Here is a 19695-nt window from a genome sequence, read left to right as displayed (position 1 = left end):
AAAACAAACTCTGATACAGAAAACACATTTTCTTGTACTAATTTATACACTGCTCATATCAGATCCATAGTAGATTATATCTTTCACTTAGTAAATTAAAATGGAAAAAAGCAACTAGAATGATACACTCAGTCTCTAAAATTAGAATATCAGCTGATGAGACTACCAATAAGACATTGTGTATGAGCATTTTTAGTAGAAATTGGTAAAACACAGGCAATTTTGTGGAGATAAAATGTTAGTAAGAATATCTTCTTATACCCAACAATATGCATTTATATAAATTAGAAATTTACTCTTCTAGTTTATAAGATTTTTAAAAGCAGAGATGTTAATGTGACAACTGTTACCCATAGTAATTCTTTCTAATAAAATTTTTATTTTAGAATACTTTTAAATTCACATATCAATATCAGTGATATCATTATATCACCTTTATAAAGATTTTTCTTCACTAAATGATGCATGTGAAATATAAGCGACAATGGAGATACAGTGACCAGGTAGGTCAAGCATTGAAGGCATTTGATTGAATAACCAAATTTCTGAAAAGCAAATAAAAGTCACATTAAAATGTTAAAAAAAATTAAATTTGCATTCTCTCTAACTATATAGGCCTGATAGGATCACTATAATATATTATTTCAAGATAATCTTTCTATTATTTATGCATAAGAAAGAGTCAGGCTACAAACTGGTTGTATTGTAATTGTGTTTTCCATCATATGTGTATTTTTCACACTGTAAGATGCTCTTGTTTGATGAGAGAGATGCAGGGTTTAGGGGGAGCAGAATCTCCCATAAAATAAAATGCTGTTGGTTTTGTTGTGCCTGATGAAGAAGAGGAACGGGTGGTCTGCATTGAATTCAATGGAGGGGAGTTTAATTCTTACACTCACTTCACTCCCAGTACCAGCTGCAGCCTCTGTACCTTGTTCGTTTATTTCCACAAAACACTTATGGAAAACACTGGACAGAAATAGGTTTCTCTCTGAGGACATTCCTGAGAAATCAGCTTTGCTCTGGTTAAAGGCATCGCTCATCCCCATACTGCTCAAAGTTGACTTGAGATCGTAAGTCTCTTCCAGCTTGAACTTGGGAAGGTTTAACTGCACGTCGCACAACTCCATCATGTCTGCGCTGGTCCACTCACTCAGCTTCTCATAGGTGATTGCCTTTTCCAGCTGCAATTTGGAGCCAATGAAGAAAGAATCAGTAATTTTCAATTGAGAAATAAGAAATAAAGGTTGAGTGAGATCTCTAGATATTACATAGATGAATTATAATCACTCCCATTACCAAAGGTAACAAAACACACACATTTGGAATTCTTTTGTTTATAAAGAGATCTTTCACACTGTTGACATATCATTTTGCAGATTACTAGTTCTCAGGATATAGGCTTAATAAGTTAGACCTTGATTCGAAACAGAAGTACTTCTATGATGTTTGCAAGACAGCAACTACATATACAAATATATTAGTATAAATATACATTTAGATGTCATCAACACAAAAACATATACTCTAGGACATGTTGTATGCCAGGGAACCAAAAAAGTTATTTTTATTAGTTGTATTAACTAGTTTAAAACTAGTTTATTAACTAATACACTAGTTCAATAACTAATTCCCATGGACAGAGGAACTTGGTGGGTCAATGGTGTTGCACAGAGTCAAACATGACTAAAGTGATTTTGCATGCATGTGTGCATTAGCACAGTATACAATCCTTCAAAAACAAAATCTGAGATAAAATAAAATGCCTATACTCTATAATTACTCCAATGTGAAACTAGTAATTATAAATTATGGGGAGAAAAAGAATAGTAAAGAAAGGAAAATCATTCTATCTTAAGAGTAATAACTTTTTAAATAGTGATTTTGAAGCTGCTTTTTCTCTTGATATTTAAATTTTTAAAACAATAAATATATATGTATATACACATATGCATTACATATATAGGATAAAAATCAATGTTTGATTTTTTAAATAACATGTTTGTTTAAAGCACATGGTTTTGCTACTTTGGAGTTTTCTAGATCCAAGTATTGCTATCAAAGACACATATGTAAATGATGTGCATTAAGTGAAAATGTTTTCAGGTCAGGAACTTGCACTTTCTAAAAAAAGGCTTATAATGATGTAACTCTAATGGTTTAGTATTCACACTTGGTCTTACCATCCTCTCCAGTTTCACAAATTTTATGACACTATCTAGAGATCTTTCTAAACACCAATAGGGCAGTGGAAGCAGAAATATAAACAATCTGGCACACATGAAAAATTACACACAGTGCAAAGAAAGACAGACCACTTATTGCACGTGAATTGCTCAGAAATGTGGTCTGGCCAAAATCAGGCTTCAGTTCAGTGCAGTTCAGTTCATCGCTCAGTCGTGTATGACTCTTTGTGACCCCATGAATCACAGCACACCAGGCCTCCCTGTCCATCACCATGTTTAACAGGTGAACAACTTAAACAATAACCTGAAGATGCACTGATACAGACTATATCTTCTGAAGAGTGTTTACTTGATAAAAAGTATTCTTTAAAAAATGTTTTAGACTCCGTTTATGTTTTTAAATGTATGTCTAAGGCTAGCTTAATGCATGTGACTTAAAAATTAATTAGGTAGGTTCTACCAGAAGGAGAAAAAAGACCTATACTACCTGAAAGATTGTTATGATCAATCTACACAGCTTTGTTACTCACAATAAATATTTCTAGCTGTTGTTTGTGTGGCTACCCAATGCTAAAGGTGTCTGTAGACTACTTATCCTTCCTGAGAAATAGTAACATCAACCTTACAAAGTTTTGTAAAGCTTAAGTGATACGTGAAAATACAGTAACTAGGGTTGAAGATGTGTTGGTTGCCCTCCTGTGCAGAAATTCGAGAACTGGGAGATCATATCTTTATAAGATCATATTTTTTTTCCCAGGAGGGATAAACACTAGAACCATATTCATGTCAGACTGATGTCTCTTTTTTTAAGTTATTTTTCCATGCAAGTAAATATTCCCAAGTGGTGCTAGTGGTAAAGAGCCTGCCTGCCAATGCAGGAGATAAGAGACACAGGTTCAATCCCTGGGTCAGGAAATTTCCCTGGAAGAGAAAATGGCTACCCACTCCAGTATTCTTGTCTATAGAATCCCATGGACAGAGGAACTTGGTGGGTCAATGGTGTTGCACAGAGTCAAACATGACTAAAGTGATTTTGCATGCATTTGCAAAATAGACATAGACTCACAGAAAGAAAACAAATATTACCAAAGGGGAGAGGAAAGGAGGGAGGTATGAATAGACTGATCCCTTTACCTCATCCAGTCCATCAATGTCTTCTGGCAGCAGTACGAGCAGACTGAGGTCACGGCTCTCATAGTAGAGTTGAAGGCCCATGGCTTGTGGACTTTCTATGTAAAATACTTGAAGTTTTTCTTTCATGGACATCATTTGCACTGGTTTTCTTGTAGTCTGTAGAATATATGCAGCAAAATCACTGGGGAGGTATCTCACCAAATTCTTAATTCTTTAGCAACATTGGTTCCCAGCCATCTGTGACACTGACAAAGATGATGATCCTATGCTAAATGCTGAATAAAATTATTCAGACCTTGCTTTCAGGAAATATGTGTCCTACTGATAACATCATCAATACATGATGTGAGAATTTCTTTCTCTGACAGTATTATGGCATCCTCTATGAATCATGGCAAGCTGGATTCTACCAAACACTTAAAACAATATATAATCTTATGCAAACTATGCAAATACCAATGATTCAGAAACTAAGTTGCATTTCAGATGCAAACATTTGAGACAGCCTTTTAATATCATAAAACTGAAATCCACTAAGAGAAGGAAAACACAAGCAATAAACTAGGAGCTAAGAATTGCAAAACATATGTTTGGTAAAATACCAGTATCTTAAATTTGTGAAGAACTTTTAAAACTCAACAATGATAAAGCAATGAACCCTACTTAAAAAATAGGCAAAAGATCTGAACTGACACCTCACCAAAGGAAGACCTATAACATATGAAAAGATGTTCGATCCCATGTGCTTAGGCAATTGCAAATTAAAGCAGTGAAGATTAGCTGTGGAGTGCCACAGCTAATAGAAAGCCCAAAAGTTCAAAACCCTGATGACACAAACGTCTAGCTAAGATGGGACTGACATTCTCTGCCAATGGGAATGCAAAGTGGAAGCCGCACCAGATGGCAGTGCAGTGGTTTCTTCCAAAGCTAAACACAACCTTACCACATGATCCAACAACTGTGCTCCTGGGTAGTCACCAGAATGAGTTACAAACATGTTCATGCAAAATCTTGCACATATATGCTTATAGCAGTTTGAGTCATAATTGCCATAAACTAGAAAGAACCAAAATGCCCTTCAGAAAGGCAAATAGATCAACAAAATCTTAAATCCATACAATTGGAGATTATTCAGCAATAAAGTGAAATGACCTGTCAAGCCACAAAAAGTGGCTTTAAATACATATTGGAGGAACTTTAAATACATATTGCTAAGTAGAAGAATGTGGTTGCACCTTCAAGAAGATTGCATACTATGCAATTCCAATTTTACGGCATTCTGGAAAAGGCAAAACTATACAGACAGTAAAAAGATCATCAGTTGCGAAAGACTTAGAGGGAGAGATGAATGTGTTGAGTACAGGGCATTTTTAGGACAATGAAATTATTCTGTACGATACCGTAATGGTAGATACATGACATTATGAAATGTCAGTAAAGACAATGGTAAACAAAAGCAAAACCGTGCAATTCAGACATTTTATACTTGTTATTTATCCACTCTATGTGGTGCTAAATGTCAATCACAAAGCCCAACCTTTCTGCTAAGGTAGTGGCCTCGTGACCATGGCTGTTCACTCAGGATGCTCTGTGTTGAAATGATTGTCTCAAGGATAAGCATATGGGTGGGACCAATCAGAGTCTTCTTTGGAAGCATTCTGTTAGAGCTAGCAGCCAAGACTCTCTCTGTATTAACAGTAGAGTTGTGAAGCTAGAATAAAGGGCAGTCGTATTCCCTGGTCATATGGATAAACTCCATCCTTAATATTAGAGAATGAGAACAATAATGGCTCAAGGGTAGAGGCAGAGAGGACAGATCCGTTTGAGACTCTAGAGGTCCCACTCCTGGTTCCTCTTAGTTTCTTTGATATTGTTTAGTTTATTAGTCATGTCTGACTCTTTTGTGACACCATGAACTATAGCCCACCATTGTCTTCTGTCCATGGGATTTCCCAGGCAAGAATACTGGAGGTATTTACTTCTCCAGAGGATCTTCTTGACAGAGGGGATGAACCCACATCTCCCACATTGGCAGGCGGATTCTTTACCCCGAGCCATCAGGGAAGCCCTTGAGCTAACACTAATATAATTCTCATGTCACTGGAGCTAGTTTGGAAAGCTTTCCTATCACTTGCAGCTGAAAATTTCTAGTGGTTTTATTAAGCCAAGTAACTATCCAGCTTATTTCCTGTTAGCCCGTAGGATTATAAATTCAGTCCCTTCTATATCTTTTCCCCACTGATCATCTGAAAATTGCCTATTGCACACAACCTATTGTTACAGCCATATGTCATCAGCAGCAGTGTTTAAGTGAGATAATCCACCCAGGACTAAAACATTTTCACAAACTTTGGCCAGTCAGTTCTTTACCTAAGAATTTGGAATGTGACCTATCAAACTCATCTCTAGAATGGAGATCAGACTTCAGACTGAGAGAAGAAGGATGGGAGAAACAGAGTTGAGAAGATAGAAAATGAATCCTGACAATATTTGAATCCTTGTTTCCATTCAATTCTCAAGACCCAGCCACATTCCAGCCCTTGGGTGTATCTGTAACCTTCTGTTCATCTCCCTTGTTGCTGAAGTAGTTCCTACTACAAAAACAAATGCTCTGTGTGCCAGGCCAGAGGGAAAACTTAAAGAAAGAGATGAGATTTTAAAATGTTTTTTATTTCTTTTTCTTCTGGAAAAGTAACAGTTTGGTGTAAGATGGTGCTAGTTTAGTAGAAGAAGAACAGAACTCATAAGTGAAGAGCGTGGAATCATGGTTCTGGCAGCCTTCTAACTGAGGCACAGCTCGAGGCACTTGGGGCTTCCCCAGTGGCTCAGCGGTAGAGCATCCGCCTGCCACTGCAGGAGACACAGGAGACCCAGGTTCGATCCCTGGGTCAGGAAGCTCCCCTGGAGGAGGAAATGGCAACCCACTCTTCTTGCCAGGACACTCCCATAGAAAGGGGACTCTGGCAGGCTACAGTCTGTGGGGTCACAAAGAGCAAGTAACACACACACCCCAACACTGGACATTTAATGGTTGGTTCCTCTATTGACCAGAGAAACTATAATGAAACCAAAACAAATAAACTTGAAATGAATCTAGTCACTTAGCCCCACTGCACTTCTAACTTGGAAAATAAATGCAATAACTACCTTACCTACTCTACCATGATCGCAGCGAGGGGTGAGTGATAAAACATGTGAGATTAAAACAGTGAAAGGGTAACGTCCAGTGGGACGAAACTGGGGCTTTTAGGTCAGTCATCCCTGCCCGGGTAAAGAGCCATAGTTTACAGGAACAAATATTCAGATAGAATGAATTTAAAATAGAATTTCATTTGCAATGTCTTATAAAATACATACTGGTTATTAACAGGCTCCTACCTTGTTTATTTTGAAAGACTTTTCTGTGGTATTTTGGACTAAGAATTGATGTTCCCAGACTCCTTTAAAGTAAAGAGCATTCACCAGAACCATTCTGGTTGTAGGATCCACAGCATCATCAGGTAGGAGATTTAGGATTTTTCCTACAAAAGCAAAGGGACATATTTCAAATGATATAGTTATGTCCTGGTGAAATGCCACACTTATAAAACTTATGATTATGAAATACTGTTAAATGGTAACATCTTATACCCAGAAAAATTCAAACCAGGAATTCGGTATTGATAGAATACCATTAATATTAACAGATCTACTTAGATTTCTTCTTATAGAAAATCATAAAAAATAATTTTTATGTAGACCATGTTTAAAGTCCTTACTGAATTTTTTACAGTACTGTTTCTGTTTTATGTTTTCATTTTTTGGCCACAAGTCATGTGATATCTTAGCTCCCCAACCAGGGATCAAACCCATACCCTGTGTTTTGGAAGGCAAAGTCCCAACCCCGCTGGACCACAAGAGGTGTGCCCTGTTTAAATTATTTCATCCGTTGTTCCAATAGTGTCCTTTTTTTCTAGATTAGAAATCAATCCAAGGGCTCAAGTTGCATTTAGCTGTCATTTCCTCTTAGTCCTCTTTAAGCCAAGGAAGTTTCACATTCATTCTTTGTCTTTCATGACCTTGATACTTTTGAAAAAAAAAGTTGTAGAATGCTTAACTCTCTGTTCAGATTTTCCTGATGCTTCTTCAAGATAATATTTAGGTTATGTAATTGGGGGAGAATATTGAAGAAAGTGGGGAAAAACACTAGACCATTCAGGTATGACCTATATCAAATCCCTTATGATTATACAGTGGAAGTGAGAAATAGATTTAAGGGACTAGATCTAATAGATGAGTGCGTGATGAACTCTGGACAGAGATACGTGACATTGTACAGGAGAAAGGGACCAAGACCATCCCCAAGAAAAAGAAATGCAAAATGGCAAAATGGCTGTCTAAGGAGGCCTTACAAATAGCTGTGAAAAGAAGAGAAGCGAAAAGCAAAGCAGAAAAGGAAAGATATAAGCATCTGAATGCACAGTTCCAAAGAATAGCAAGAAGAGATAAGAAAGCCTTCCTCAGTGTTCAGTGCAAAGAAATAGAGGTAAACAATAGAATGGGAAAGAATAGAGATCTCTTCAAGAAAATTAGAGATACCAAGGGAATATTTCATGCAAAGATGGGCTTGATAAAGGACAGAAATGGTATGGACCTAACAGAAGCAGAAGACATTAAGAAGAGGTAGCAAGAATACACAGAAGAACTGTACAAAAAAGATCTTCATGACCCAGATAATCACGATGGAGTGATCACTCACCTAGAGCCAGACATTCTGGAATGTGAAGTCAAGTGGGCCTTAGGAAGCATCACTACAAATGAAGCTACTGGAGGTGATGGAATTCCAGTTGAGCTATTTCAAATCTTAAAAGATGATGCTGTGAAAGTGCTGCACTCAATATGCCAGCAAATTTGGAAAACTCAGCAGTGGCCACCAATCCCAAAGAAAGGCAATGCCAAAGAATGCTCAAACTACTGCACAATTGCACTTATCTCACATGCTAGCAAGTAATGCTCAAAATTCTCTAAGCCAGGCTTCATCAATACGTGAACCATGAACTTCTAGATGTTCAAGCTGGTTTTAGAAAAGGCAGAGGAACCAGAGATCAGATTACCAACATCTGCTGGATCATGGAAAAAGCAAGACAGTTCCAGAAAAACATCTATTTGTGCTTTATTGACTGTGCCAAAGCCTTTGACTGTGTGGATCACAATAAACTGTGGAAAATTCTAAAACAGTTGGGAATACAGGACCACCTGACCTGCCTCTTGAGAAACCTGTATGCAGGTCAGGAATAAACAGTTAGAACTGGACATGGAACAACAGACTGGTTCCAAATAGGAAAAGGAGTACATCAAGGCTATATATTGTCACCCTGCTTATTTAACTTACATGCAGAGTACATCATGAGAAACGCTGGGCTGGAAGAAGCACAAGCTGGAATCAAAATTGCTGGGAGAAATATCAATAACCTCAGATATGCAGATGACACCACCCTTATGGCAGAAAGGGAAGAAGAACTAAAGGGTGTCTTGATGAAAGTGAAAGAGGAGAGTGAAAAAGTTGGCTTAAAGGTCAACATTCAGAAAACTAACTTCATGGCATCCAGTCCCATTACTTCATGGCAAATACATAGGAAAACAATGGAAACAGTGGCTGACCTTATTTTGGGGGGGCACCAAAATCACTGAAGATGGTGACTGCAGCCATGAAATTAAAAGATGCTTACTCCTTGGAAGGAAAGTTATGACCAACCTAGATAGCATATTCAAAAGCAGAGACATTACTTTGTCAACAAAGGTCTGTCTAGTCAAGACTATGGTTTTTCCAGTGGTCATGTATGGATGTGAGAGTTGGACTATGAAGAAAGCTGAGGGCCGAAGAATTGATGCTTTTGAACTGTGGTGTTGGAGAAGGCTCTTGAGAGTCCCTTGGACTGCAAGGAGATCCAATCAGTACATCCTAAAGGAGATCAGTCCTGGGTGTTCATTAGAAGGACTGATGTTGAAGCTGAAACTCCAATACTTTAGCCACCTGATGGAAGAGCTGACTCATTTGAAAAGACCCTGATGCTGGAAAAGATGGAGGGCAGGAGGAGAAAGGAACAACAGAGGATGAGATGGTTGGATGGCATCACCGGCTCAATGGACATGAGTTTGGGTAAACTCCGGGAGTTGGTGATGGACAGGGAGGCCTGGTGTGCTGTGGTTCATGGGGTTGCAAAGAGTCGGACACAACTGAACGACTGAACTGAACTGATTGCTCTTGTGGGCTGAATTTTGTCCTTCCCAAAAGATACATTAATTCCTAACCCCCAGTCCCTGTGAATGTGATCTCATTTAAAAATAGGGTCTTTGCAGGTGCAATCAAGTTACAATGAAGTCATACTGGATTAGGTTGGGCCTCTAATTCAATGACTGGTGTCCTTATAAAAGGAGAGAAATTCGAACACAGACACACAGACTGTGAAAACACAAAGACAAAGGAGAGGAAGAGTAGAAAGCCATGTATCAACAGAGGCAGAGATCGGAGAGATGCTTTTACAAGCCAAGGTTTGCCAGCAACCATCAGCAACTAGGAGAGAGGCATGGAATGGCTTCTTTCCTAAAACTTTCCAAAGAAGTGGAAACCTGGCGTGCCACAGTTCATGGGGTTGCGAAGAGTGAAACTCAGATTAGCGACTGAATAACAATAGAGCCCTGTTAACACCTTAATTTCAGATGTGCAGCCTCCAGAACTGTGTTGTTGCATTGTTTAGCACTAAGCTGCGTCTGACTCTTTGTGACCCCGTGGACTGTAGCCCGCCAGACTCCTGTGTCCATGGGATTTCCCAGGCAAGAATACTGGAGTGGGTTGTCATTTCCTTCTTCAAGGGATCTTCCCACCCCAGGGATGGTACCTGCATCTCCTGCATCTCCTTCATTGGTAGGCACATTCTTTACCACTGAGCCACTAGGGAAGCACCAGAACTATCAGAGATCATATTTTCATTGGTTTAAACCACACAGTTTGTGGTCATTTGCTATGACAGCCCTCAGATTTATGGCATATTTCTATCATCATAGGAAAGTCCGGACAGCTCTGTGATCTGGTGAAATGGATTCTGTCATTCTCCTTGAGTGCATCAGCCTATATGGGGAAGATGGCAAGACCCTTATGCAAACCAATCTTGTGAGCATCAGACATTTACTCTCTACTCAGCTCTGAAAGGATTTGCTTGGGTGAAAGACAGCATATGAGTTGTTCCCTGTCTTCCTGTCCCTAAGGCCCTCTTCTGTCTTCTAGGGACCCAAGTAGGCAGAGGGTAGGCATTTGAGAGCTGAGATTTAGTTCAGCTCCATCACTATAATTGCTTCTACATCTACTGAAAAGAACCCTCTGTCAATGCAGGCAGACATAAGAGACATGGGTTCGATCTTTGTGTCTGGAAGATTCCCCTGGAGGAGAGCATGGCAACCCACTCCAGTATTCTTGCCTGGAGAATCCCATGGACCAAGGAGCCTGGCGGGCTACAGTCCATAGGGTCTCAAAGAGTCAGACATGACTGAAGTGACTTAGCACAGCTACTGTGTTGAGTTTGTGTTGTGCATTTCAATGTACTTTTGCCTGTACAGTCATATTTGGTTCTCACATGAACTGAAACAATGTAAGTAGTTTCTTTCTGTAAATACAGGCTAATCTATAATTCTCAAACCAGACTCACATTTGGATGAATCCAAATCAGGCATAAGTTAGGAAAAACAGTCACTCCTGCCTCAGCATGGCTTCTGAATCACTGCTGCTGCTGCTGCTAAGTTGCTTCAGTCATGTCTGACTCTGTGCAACCCCATAGACGCGGCAGCCCACCAGGCTCTGCCATCCTTGGGATTCTGCAGGCAAGAACACTGGATAGGGTTGCCATTTCCTTCTCCAATGCATGAAAGTGAAAAGTGAAAGTGAAGTCATTCAGTCGTGTCCAACTCTTAGCGACCCCAAGGACTGCAGCCTGCCAGGCTCCTCCATCCATGGGATTTTCCAGGCAAGAGTACTGGAGTGGGTTGCCATTGCCTTCTCCTCTGAGTCACTAGTTCAGTGAAAAAAGAACTGAGAATGTAGGGCTGCCAGCTTCCTCAATTCACTTCAATAAACATTAATGTTCTGAACAAATACCATAAGCAAGGTTATTATTTGTTAGTGATTCAAAGCAGAAACTCAAATAAGGTAGGGTTATTGCACTTAGGTCTTTGAATCTAGTGGGAGAGGCAGGGACGTCAATAAACAACTGAACAATTGTTAGTTTTAGGAACGACGTGGTAAGTGTCAAGGTAAAAGTTCCCAAAGGGGCTTTGAGAGCAAGGAGGAAGGCTCTTTGTCTGAAGGAGGCCCTGAGTTGTTATCCAGTGGCCATGAAGGGGCTGGGAGTGGCAGGAGAGGGGCAGTTTCTGATTGAGGAGACACAGGAGTAAATGTGTGGGGGTGTGAAGTAGCACAGGAATCTTCTGGGATTCTGTGCCACTTGAAATTCCTGAGCATTAGTTTTGAGTCAGAGAATGATAAGAGTTGGAGTGAAGAGACAGGCAAGACCCCGTGGTCATGCTGAGCTTCTATATCAGTTTAGGGAGTTAGGATTCATCTTTTACTACAGGTCCAGGTAACTATCTTGGTTTGTCCGGGCCTGAGAGACTTTCAGAAAATAAAGTCGGGAAATTCCCAGGCAAGCTAAGACAAAATGGTCACCAGAGCATAACGTATGCTGTGTTCCCAAGTTTGGGATATAAATGGAATTGATGTATGAAAGTTTCAGGGCAGCCACTTAAAAGCAAAGAGGCTTTATCTTCCCTATTTCCTGCTGACTGTGAAACTGACGAATGTTAAGAATCACCTCCTGTGTGCACAGTCTCAGCGGTGTGCCACTCTGCAACCTCATGGACTGTAGCCTGTCAGGCTTCTCTGTCCATGGAATTCTCCAGGCAAGAATACTGGAGTGGATTGCCATTTCCTTCTCTAGGCGATCTCCCCAACCCAAGGACTGAACCCGAATCTCCGGCATGGGCAGATGGGTTCTTTACTATTGAGCCACCAGGGCAGCCCAAGAACCATCTTAGACAAATATAAAAGCCACATCTTGAAGATGCAACTCTAATCCACAAGGTATATCTCTGGAAGGCCTCTGGGAAGAGAATGCTTATCTATCCTGTGATGAATAGGTCAGAGATAAACTTCTATCTTTTTTGGACATGAATCTGAGCAAACTCTGGGAGATGGTGAAGGACAGGGAAGTCTGGTGTTCTGCAGTCCACGGGGTCAAAAAGAGCCAGACAAGACTTAGCAACTGAACAACAATAGCAACAACAAACTTCTATCCTATTACTAGGATAGTTACTGTATTTTAAATCTGTTCTAATATATGACCTTATTCTGGAACTTACTTAAGGTTATACAGTATATTTAATGCCACACATTAATTATTCATTAGCAGCCACTTTTCTTTAGAAACCACATGTGCATCAGTATTTCAAAACTTTTTGCATTTCTCTAGAGTCCTCTTTGGAATTAGTAGAGTGTGATCATTCTCTTGTTTAATTGGTATTAATTAAATGGTTGTCTTATCTGTTTTAGATAAGACTTAGAATAAAAACAAATGTTCTGAATAATTAGAATATGCCCACAGTTCTATTTAAGAAATGCACATACTTAACACATAACACAATTCAAAATGATAAAGTAATACTTTTCAAAAATACACTGGTGATCACCTTGCAGAAAGCTTACCCTCAGTCTGTTTTTCAACCCAAGAGTTGATCTCCTTTCTGATTTGATCAGAAGCTCCTATAAAGTTCACAGACTGTGGCTCTGCACCAAAATATGTTTTCACATCTTCTAAATATTTCTGGAAGATATAGGTAAAATCTCCTTTTGTAGATTTTTTTTTTTACCAAAGCTGAGAAATCAAGTCTATTTAGATTATTGGAAAAAAAAATCCAGCTAGATGGATAATTGCAAACTCTCACCCCATTTTTTTCTTCAGTCTTTCCATACTCCGGCTATGGTTAAAACTAAGCTCCCCTGTGTAAACTTAGCTGGATGCAGACTAGCCATGAAGAACTGCAGTTGTGGAAGGAAGACCTGCCCCCTACAGCTCTGGAGCCCCCACATCCGTATATATATGTGCCATGTGGCATGTGGGATCTTATTCCCAGGAGCCTTCTCCACTGTACAGCTTGACTTTTTCTATTGCTATCCTTCTGTCCTATTCAATTTCTTTACTTCTTACCCACAGGGCACCTGGGTCTTCTGGCTCTTTTCTGAAACATGCCAAAGAATGTGACAGACAAACAGAAAGAACTAAATGTTTGGCCGGACATAGAGCTGACTCCCGGAGAAGGCAATGGCACCCCACTCCAGTGCTCTTGCCTGGAAAATCCCGTGGACAGAGGAGCCTGGTAGGCTGCAGCCCATGGGGTCACTAAGAGTCGGACACGACTGAGCGACTTCACTTTCACTTTTCACTTTCATACATTGGAGAAGGAAATGGCAACCCGCTCCAATGTCCTTGCCTGGAGAATCCCAGGGACGGTGGAGCCTGATGGGCTGCCATCTATGGGGTCACACTGAGTCGGACACAACTGAAGCAACTTAGCAGCAGCAGCAAAGTTGACTCCTCTGAGGATCTGCATTGTGGGGTCTCAACCATCAGAGAAGAGAAGGTGACTTAATTGCATGTAAATAATATTTTCTATAGTCATAATGTGAAGTGATTTATCTGATCCTAAAGTCAGCTTTGCTCTTGAGGACAGAGTCTCCAGCCACCCTCTGATGATGATGCCACCCTCTGCTCCTTCAGACTCACCACATGGAACTACTCTAGATCTTTTGTTCTAGTTCCCAAGAAACAAATGTTGACCCAGGGTTTATATAAACCACATTTCTATGTGTGTTAGTGGGTTGTACCCCTTTATTCTGGGCATAAAATTCTGATCACTAGATGTGGTTTGAGATACATTGTTGGTTTCCTTTACAACTTGACACATTGGTCAGTTTAAATGATTATCAGAAATACTGACCACAGACATCCTATACATTAAGACTGTCCCGGGGATCCTTGTAGAAAAGTACAAAGCGTTTGATTGGTTTCACATGGCTCTTTCTTTCCCATCAACTTAAAATAAGAGGTCTGCACTTACTTTGTGAAACGGACAAGTTTCCTCCCCATAGATCCTGTTGGCTGTTTTGAGTATGCAAGCATGGCTGGAACTGTTGATTTCTGAAATAAGTGTCTGGAAATCAGAGTGTATTTCTTCAGGCTTGCCCACATTGAATTCCTTTCAAAGAAAATAAATTGGTCAAATAAAAATGTTGAAAAAGAAACACATGTATATGAACAATTTAGAATAAAAGAAATTATTTCATGTTCATGAACAGATCATGAAATCAACTGTATGGTAGGTAAATTTTTTTTCTTTGGTATTCTTAGTGCAGGATATAAAAGTTGTTGAGGCATAATTTGCTTCACACTTAGTATGCAAAGATAAGAACAAGGTTGAAAGTGAAATAGTTTTGAAGGGAAAGAAAGGGGAGAGATAAGAGGAAAGAATATAACTCTTTCAAAAAGTGTAGACATTGTGTACTCTAAAATTTTTTATAGTTTTAATATCTTTTTCTAAGAAAAATTACCCATTAAAGGTTGTTTGATTTAGCCACTAAAAAAAAAAATACTAAAAGTACCTTCTCCTTAATTATCAAATGGATATTGAAATATAAGACATACCATTTTCCTTTTCTTTTCACTGTCAGGACAAAATTTGCTGTCCTGGTCTCTGCTAAATTGAAGAACCTATAATTTCAATTAAAAAGGCAATACATGAGCACATTTTGCAGAGATGTGATCATTCGAAATACACATCAGTAAATATAAGCCTGTCATTCCCATAGCTGCAAAACATATGATTAATGAATCAAGGGAGCTCTGATTTGACTTAAGTGGTATATTACCTGGACTAACAGAGTAAGTCAAGAGCTGCTTTTAAATAAATTTTTAAGTTGAATTTAAGTTGTTAGTCTCTTTACTTTAATACTTTGCATTGGACATTGAAAATAACATTGGGAATAGCATTAGATGTAAAATTCTCATGTTTTCCATGGTTCATTTTTATCTATCATTGTTTGAGAAGAAAGCTAAGTATTCAATTAAGTGCATCATTTAGCCAGTTTAAGCAAAAGCCACCATTGCCCTAATTATCTGGAAAATTCAGGAGTTTTAGTTGTTTTTTCTACTTAAGTGCTTCAGTTCTCACTGCCAACCATCATCTGACGATAGAGTCAGAGTCTTTGTGTTCACCCAGCATTTATGTGAAAATTCACAGGAAGTATGTGGACTCTGTGTTTCTCTTAAATTGTCCAAGAAGAGAAAAAGACACTTTAATTATATCTCCCACAAGCATCCTGGATGCAGCTCACAGAAAGGAATAACACTACTGAACGGCTTTCACTTTCACTTTGCCATATAAGGCTACACACACACACAGAAACATGTGATTTGAGAATGCTTACATCAAATTAACTGCTCATACAGTAATCAGTTTAGTTCAGTCACTCAGTCGTGTCCAACTCTTTGTGACCCCATGGACTGCAGCACGCCAGGCTTCCCTGTCCATCACCAACTCCCGGAGCTTGCTCAAACTCATGTCCATTGAATCGGTGATGCCATCCAACCATCTCATCCTCTGTCCTGCTGTTCTCCTCCCACCCTCAATCCCTCCCAGCATCAGGGTCTTTTCAAATGAGTCAGTTCTTCGCATCAGGTGGCCAAAGTATTGGAGCTTCAGCATCAGCTTCAGTCCTTCCAATGAATATTCAGGACTGATCTCCTTTAGGATGGACTGGTTGGATCTCCTTGAAGTCCAAGGGACTCTCAAGAGTCTCCTCCAACACCACAGTTCAAAAGCACAACTCTTTGGCGCTCAGCTTTTTTTATTGTCCAATTCTCACATCCATACATGACTACTGGAAAAACCATAGCTTTGACTAAATGGACCTTTGTTGGCAAAGTAATGTCTCTGTTTTATAATATGCTGTCTAGGTTGATCATGGGCTTCCCTGGTGACTCAGTGGGTAAAGAGTCGGCCTGCAGTGCAGGAGAACCATTTTCTATCCTTCACTTGGGAAGATTCCCTGGAGAAGGAAATGGCAACCCACTCCAGTATTCTTGCTTGGAGAAGTCCATGGACAGAGGAGCCTAGTGGGCTACAGTCCATGGGGTCCCAAAGAGTCAGACATGCCTGAGTGACTAACGTGACTAGGTTGGTCATAGCTTTTCTTCCAAGGAGCAAGCATCTTTTAATTTCATGGCTACAGTCACCATCTGAAGTGATTTTGGAGCCAAAAAAAATAGAGTCTGTATACAGCCTTGACATACTCCTTTCCCGATTTGGAACCAGTCTGTTGTTCCATGTCCAGTTCTAACTGTTGCTTCTTGATCTGCATATAGATTTCTCAGGAGGCAGGTCAGGTGGTCTGGTATTCCCATCTCTTTTAGAATTTTCCACAGTTTGTTCTGATCCACACAGTCAAAGGCTTGGCATAGTCAATAAAGCAGAAATAGATGTTTTTCTGGAACTCTCTTGCTTTTTTCATGATCCAGCGGATGTTGGCAATTTGATCTCTTGTTCCTCTGGCTTTTCTAAATCCAGCTTGAACATCTGGAAGTTCACATACTGTTGAAGACTGGCTTGGAGAACTTTGAGCATTACTTTGCTAGCATGTGAGATGAGTGCAATTGTGTGGTAGTTGGAGCATTCTTTGGCATTGTGCTTCTTTGAGATTGGAATGAAAACTGACTTTTTCCAGTCCTGTGGCCACTGCTGAGTTTTCCAAATTTGTTGGCATATTGAGTGCAGCCTTTTCACAGCATCATCTTTCAGGATTTGAAATAGATCAGCTGGAATTCCATCACTAGCTTTGTTCATGGTGATGTTTCCTAAGGCCCACTTCACTTCTCATTCCAGGATGCCTGGCTCTAGGTGAGTGATCACACCATCGTGATTATCTGGGTCATGAAGATCTTTTTTGTACAGTTCTTCTGTGTATTGTTGCCACCTCTACTTAATATCTTCTGCTTTTGTTAGGTCCATACCATTTCTGTCCTTTATTGAGCCCATCTTTGCATGAAATGACCCCTTGGTATCTCTAATTTTCTTAAAGCGATCTCTAGTCTTTCCCATTCTATTGTTTCCCTCTATTTCTTTGCACTGATTGCTGAGGAAGGCTTTCTTATCTCTCCTTGCTATTCTTTTGAACTCTGCATTCAAATTGGTATATCTTTACTTTTATCCTCTGCCTTTAGCTTCTCTTCTTTTCTCAGCTATTTGTAAGTCCTCCTCAGACAACCATTTTGCCTTTTTGCATTTCTTTTTCTTGGAGATGGTCTTGATCACTGCCTCCTGTACACTGTCATGAACTTCCATCCATAGTTCATCAGGCACTCTGTCTATCAGACCTAGCCTCTTAAATCTATTTCTCACTTCCACTGTATAATCATAAGGGATTTGATTTAGGTCATACCTGAATGGTCTAGTGGTTTTCCCTACTTTCTTCAATTTAAGTCTCAATTTGGCAATAAGGAGTTCATGATCTGAGCCACAGTCAGCTCCTGGTCTTGTTTTTGCTGACTGTATAGAGCTTCTCAATCTTTGGCTGCAAAGAATATAATCAATCTGATTTCGGTGTTGACCATCTAGTGATGTCCATGTGTTGAGTCTTCTCTTGTGTTGTTGGAAGAGGGTGTTTGCTATCACCAGTGTGTTCTCTTGGCAAAACTCTATTAGCCTTTGCCCTGCTTCACTTTGTACACCAAGGCCAAATTTACCTGTTACTCCAGGTATCTCTTGACTTCCTACTTTTGCATTCCCATCTCCTATAATGAAAAGGACATCTTTTTTGGGTGTTTGTTCTAGAAGGTCTTGTAGGTCTTCATAGAACCACTCAACTTCAGCTTCTTCAGCATTAGTGGTTGGGGCATAGACTTGGATTACTGTGATATTGAATGGTTTGCCTTGGAAACAAACAGTAATACTGTTCTACTATTTTAATGCTCTTCATGTATTCATTAGATTCACCCAGACAAGCAGGGACTGAACAAAATAACAACCAAACAAAGCATGAGAAAGAGATATCACCAGATTTTTCTATTTGTGTCTTTTTAAATCAATTTATTATTATTTTGTTTATTTATTTTTGACTGTGCTGGGTCTTTGCTGCTTTGCATGGGCATGTGGGCTTTCTTTATTTGAAGTGCCTGAAGGCTACTCTTTGAGTGGGGCTTCCCTTGTTTTGGAGCCTAGGCTCTAGGTGCACAGGCTACAATAGTTGCCCTGCAGCCTGTGGGATCTTCCCCGAGCAGGGATCAAACCATGTCCCCTACACTGGCAAGCAGATTTTAACCACTGAGCCACTAAAGAAGTCCTCTATTTGTGTTTTTAAGAAAATCCTTCCAAGATTAGAAAGATGATGACTAACTCTATTAAAGTACGAGCCATGACTTTCTTGAAATATTTTAATAATCAGAATTTTAAAAAATTTTGACATTGAACCAAACTTGATAACCTCATGTCTCTGTCTGAATTTGCCAGAGAACACAGGTTCTTAAATAGTTTTCCTAGAAACAGTTGTCTGTTGATTCACTTTCTCAGCCTTACTTTTTAAGGTCTGGAAAATGTGTGTGTCTTTTATTTTGGAAGACATGATTGTAAAACGTGGACTATTGGGGTTCCAGGAGAGGAAAGAAGGTAAAAGCCAAATAAAAGCATTTCATTTTAAGCCAATAGAGGATAGTTGACCTTTCTCACTCACCTGGGCCATTTGGGCTGCAGTGGTCCCTTTGGTGCCCAAATACACCATGGCCAAGGAGGCTGAGATCCCCCAGGGAGAAAAGAAGATATTTTTACCCTCCGCAGATTCAGCCAGCTTTTTACTAAACTCCAGAGCAAATTGGTTGATAGATTTTGCTAGAGAGTCCATTGGGAAGATCTAAGAAAAATAAAGCAGAGTTAAAGAATATATTAATAATCTTTTCTATTTATTTTACTTTTTTAAATGGATTTTTTGGCTTACACAATTATCTTTTCTATCATCCTTCATTGAAATGACAAAAGAATGTATTATCCAACCTGATTATATACATAATAACCTATGTAACAATCTATATGGGGCTTCCCTGGTGGCTCAGTGGTAAAGAAGTGGCCTGCCAATGCAAGAGACATGGGTTCAGTCCCTGGGTCAGGAAGATCCCTGGAGAAGGAAATGGCAACCTACTCCAGCATTCTTGCCTAGGAAATCCCATGGACAGAGGAGTCTGGTAGGCTACATTCCATGGGTCTCAAAGAGTCAGACACGATTTAGCAACTAAACAACAACAATAAT

General features: G+C 39.6%; 1 protein-coding gene across 1 annotated transcript; it reads right to left on the bottom strand.

Moving 5' to 3' along the window:
• Positions 1-730: 730 nt before the first annotated feature.
• Positions 731-19293, bottom strand: LOC129636224 (serpin B10). The gene is made up of 7 exons (XM_055559583.1): positions 19126-19293; positions 15047-15112; positions 14463-14600; positions 13051-13168; positions 6699-6841; positions 3321-3476; positions 731-1184 (listed from the first exon to the last, which is right to left on the bottom strand). Exons 1-7 carry the CDS (start codon positions 19291-19293, stop codon positions 780-782), a joined length of 1194 nt encoding a protein of 397 aa, XP_055415558.1. The 3' UTR covers positions 731-779.
• Between the last annotated feature and the right edge of the window lie 402 nt (positions 19294-19695).

The sequence above is a fragment of the Bubalus kerabau genome, chromosome 21 (assembly GCF_029407905.1).
Source record: "Bubalus kerabau isolate K-KA32 ecotype Philippines breed swamp buffalo chromosome 21, PCC_UOA_SB_1v2, whole genome shotgun sequence".
Classification (NCBI taxonomy): Eukaryota; Metazoa; Chordata; class Mammalia; order Artiodactyla; family Bovidae; genus Bubalus; species Bubalus kerabau.
The sequence above is the reverse complement of the archived record's forward strand: the minus strand, read 5'-3'. Positions and strand labels throughout refer to the sequence as shown.

What these genes read in the sequence shown, in the direction of transcription:
- LOC129636224 (XM_055559583.1), bottom strand. Translation starts at nt 19,293, where the DNA reads ATGGACTCTCTAGCAAAATCTATCAACCAATTTGCTCTGGAGTTTAGT. An exon ending in CTGCAGCCCAAATGGCCCAG is followed by an intron (nt 15,113 to 19,125) that starts GTGAGTGAGAAA and finishes TTGAAATTATAG; the next exon opens with GTTCTTCAATTTAGCAGAGA. An exon ending in AAACTTGTCCGTTTCACAAA is followed by an intron (nt 13,169 to 14,462) that starts GTAAGTGCAGAC and finishes TATATCTTCCAG; the next exon opens with AAATATTTAGAAGATGTGAA.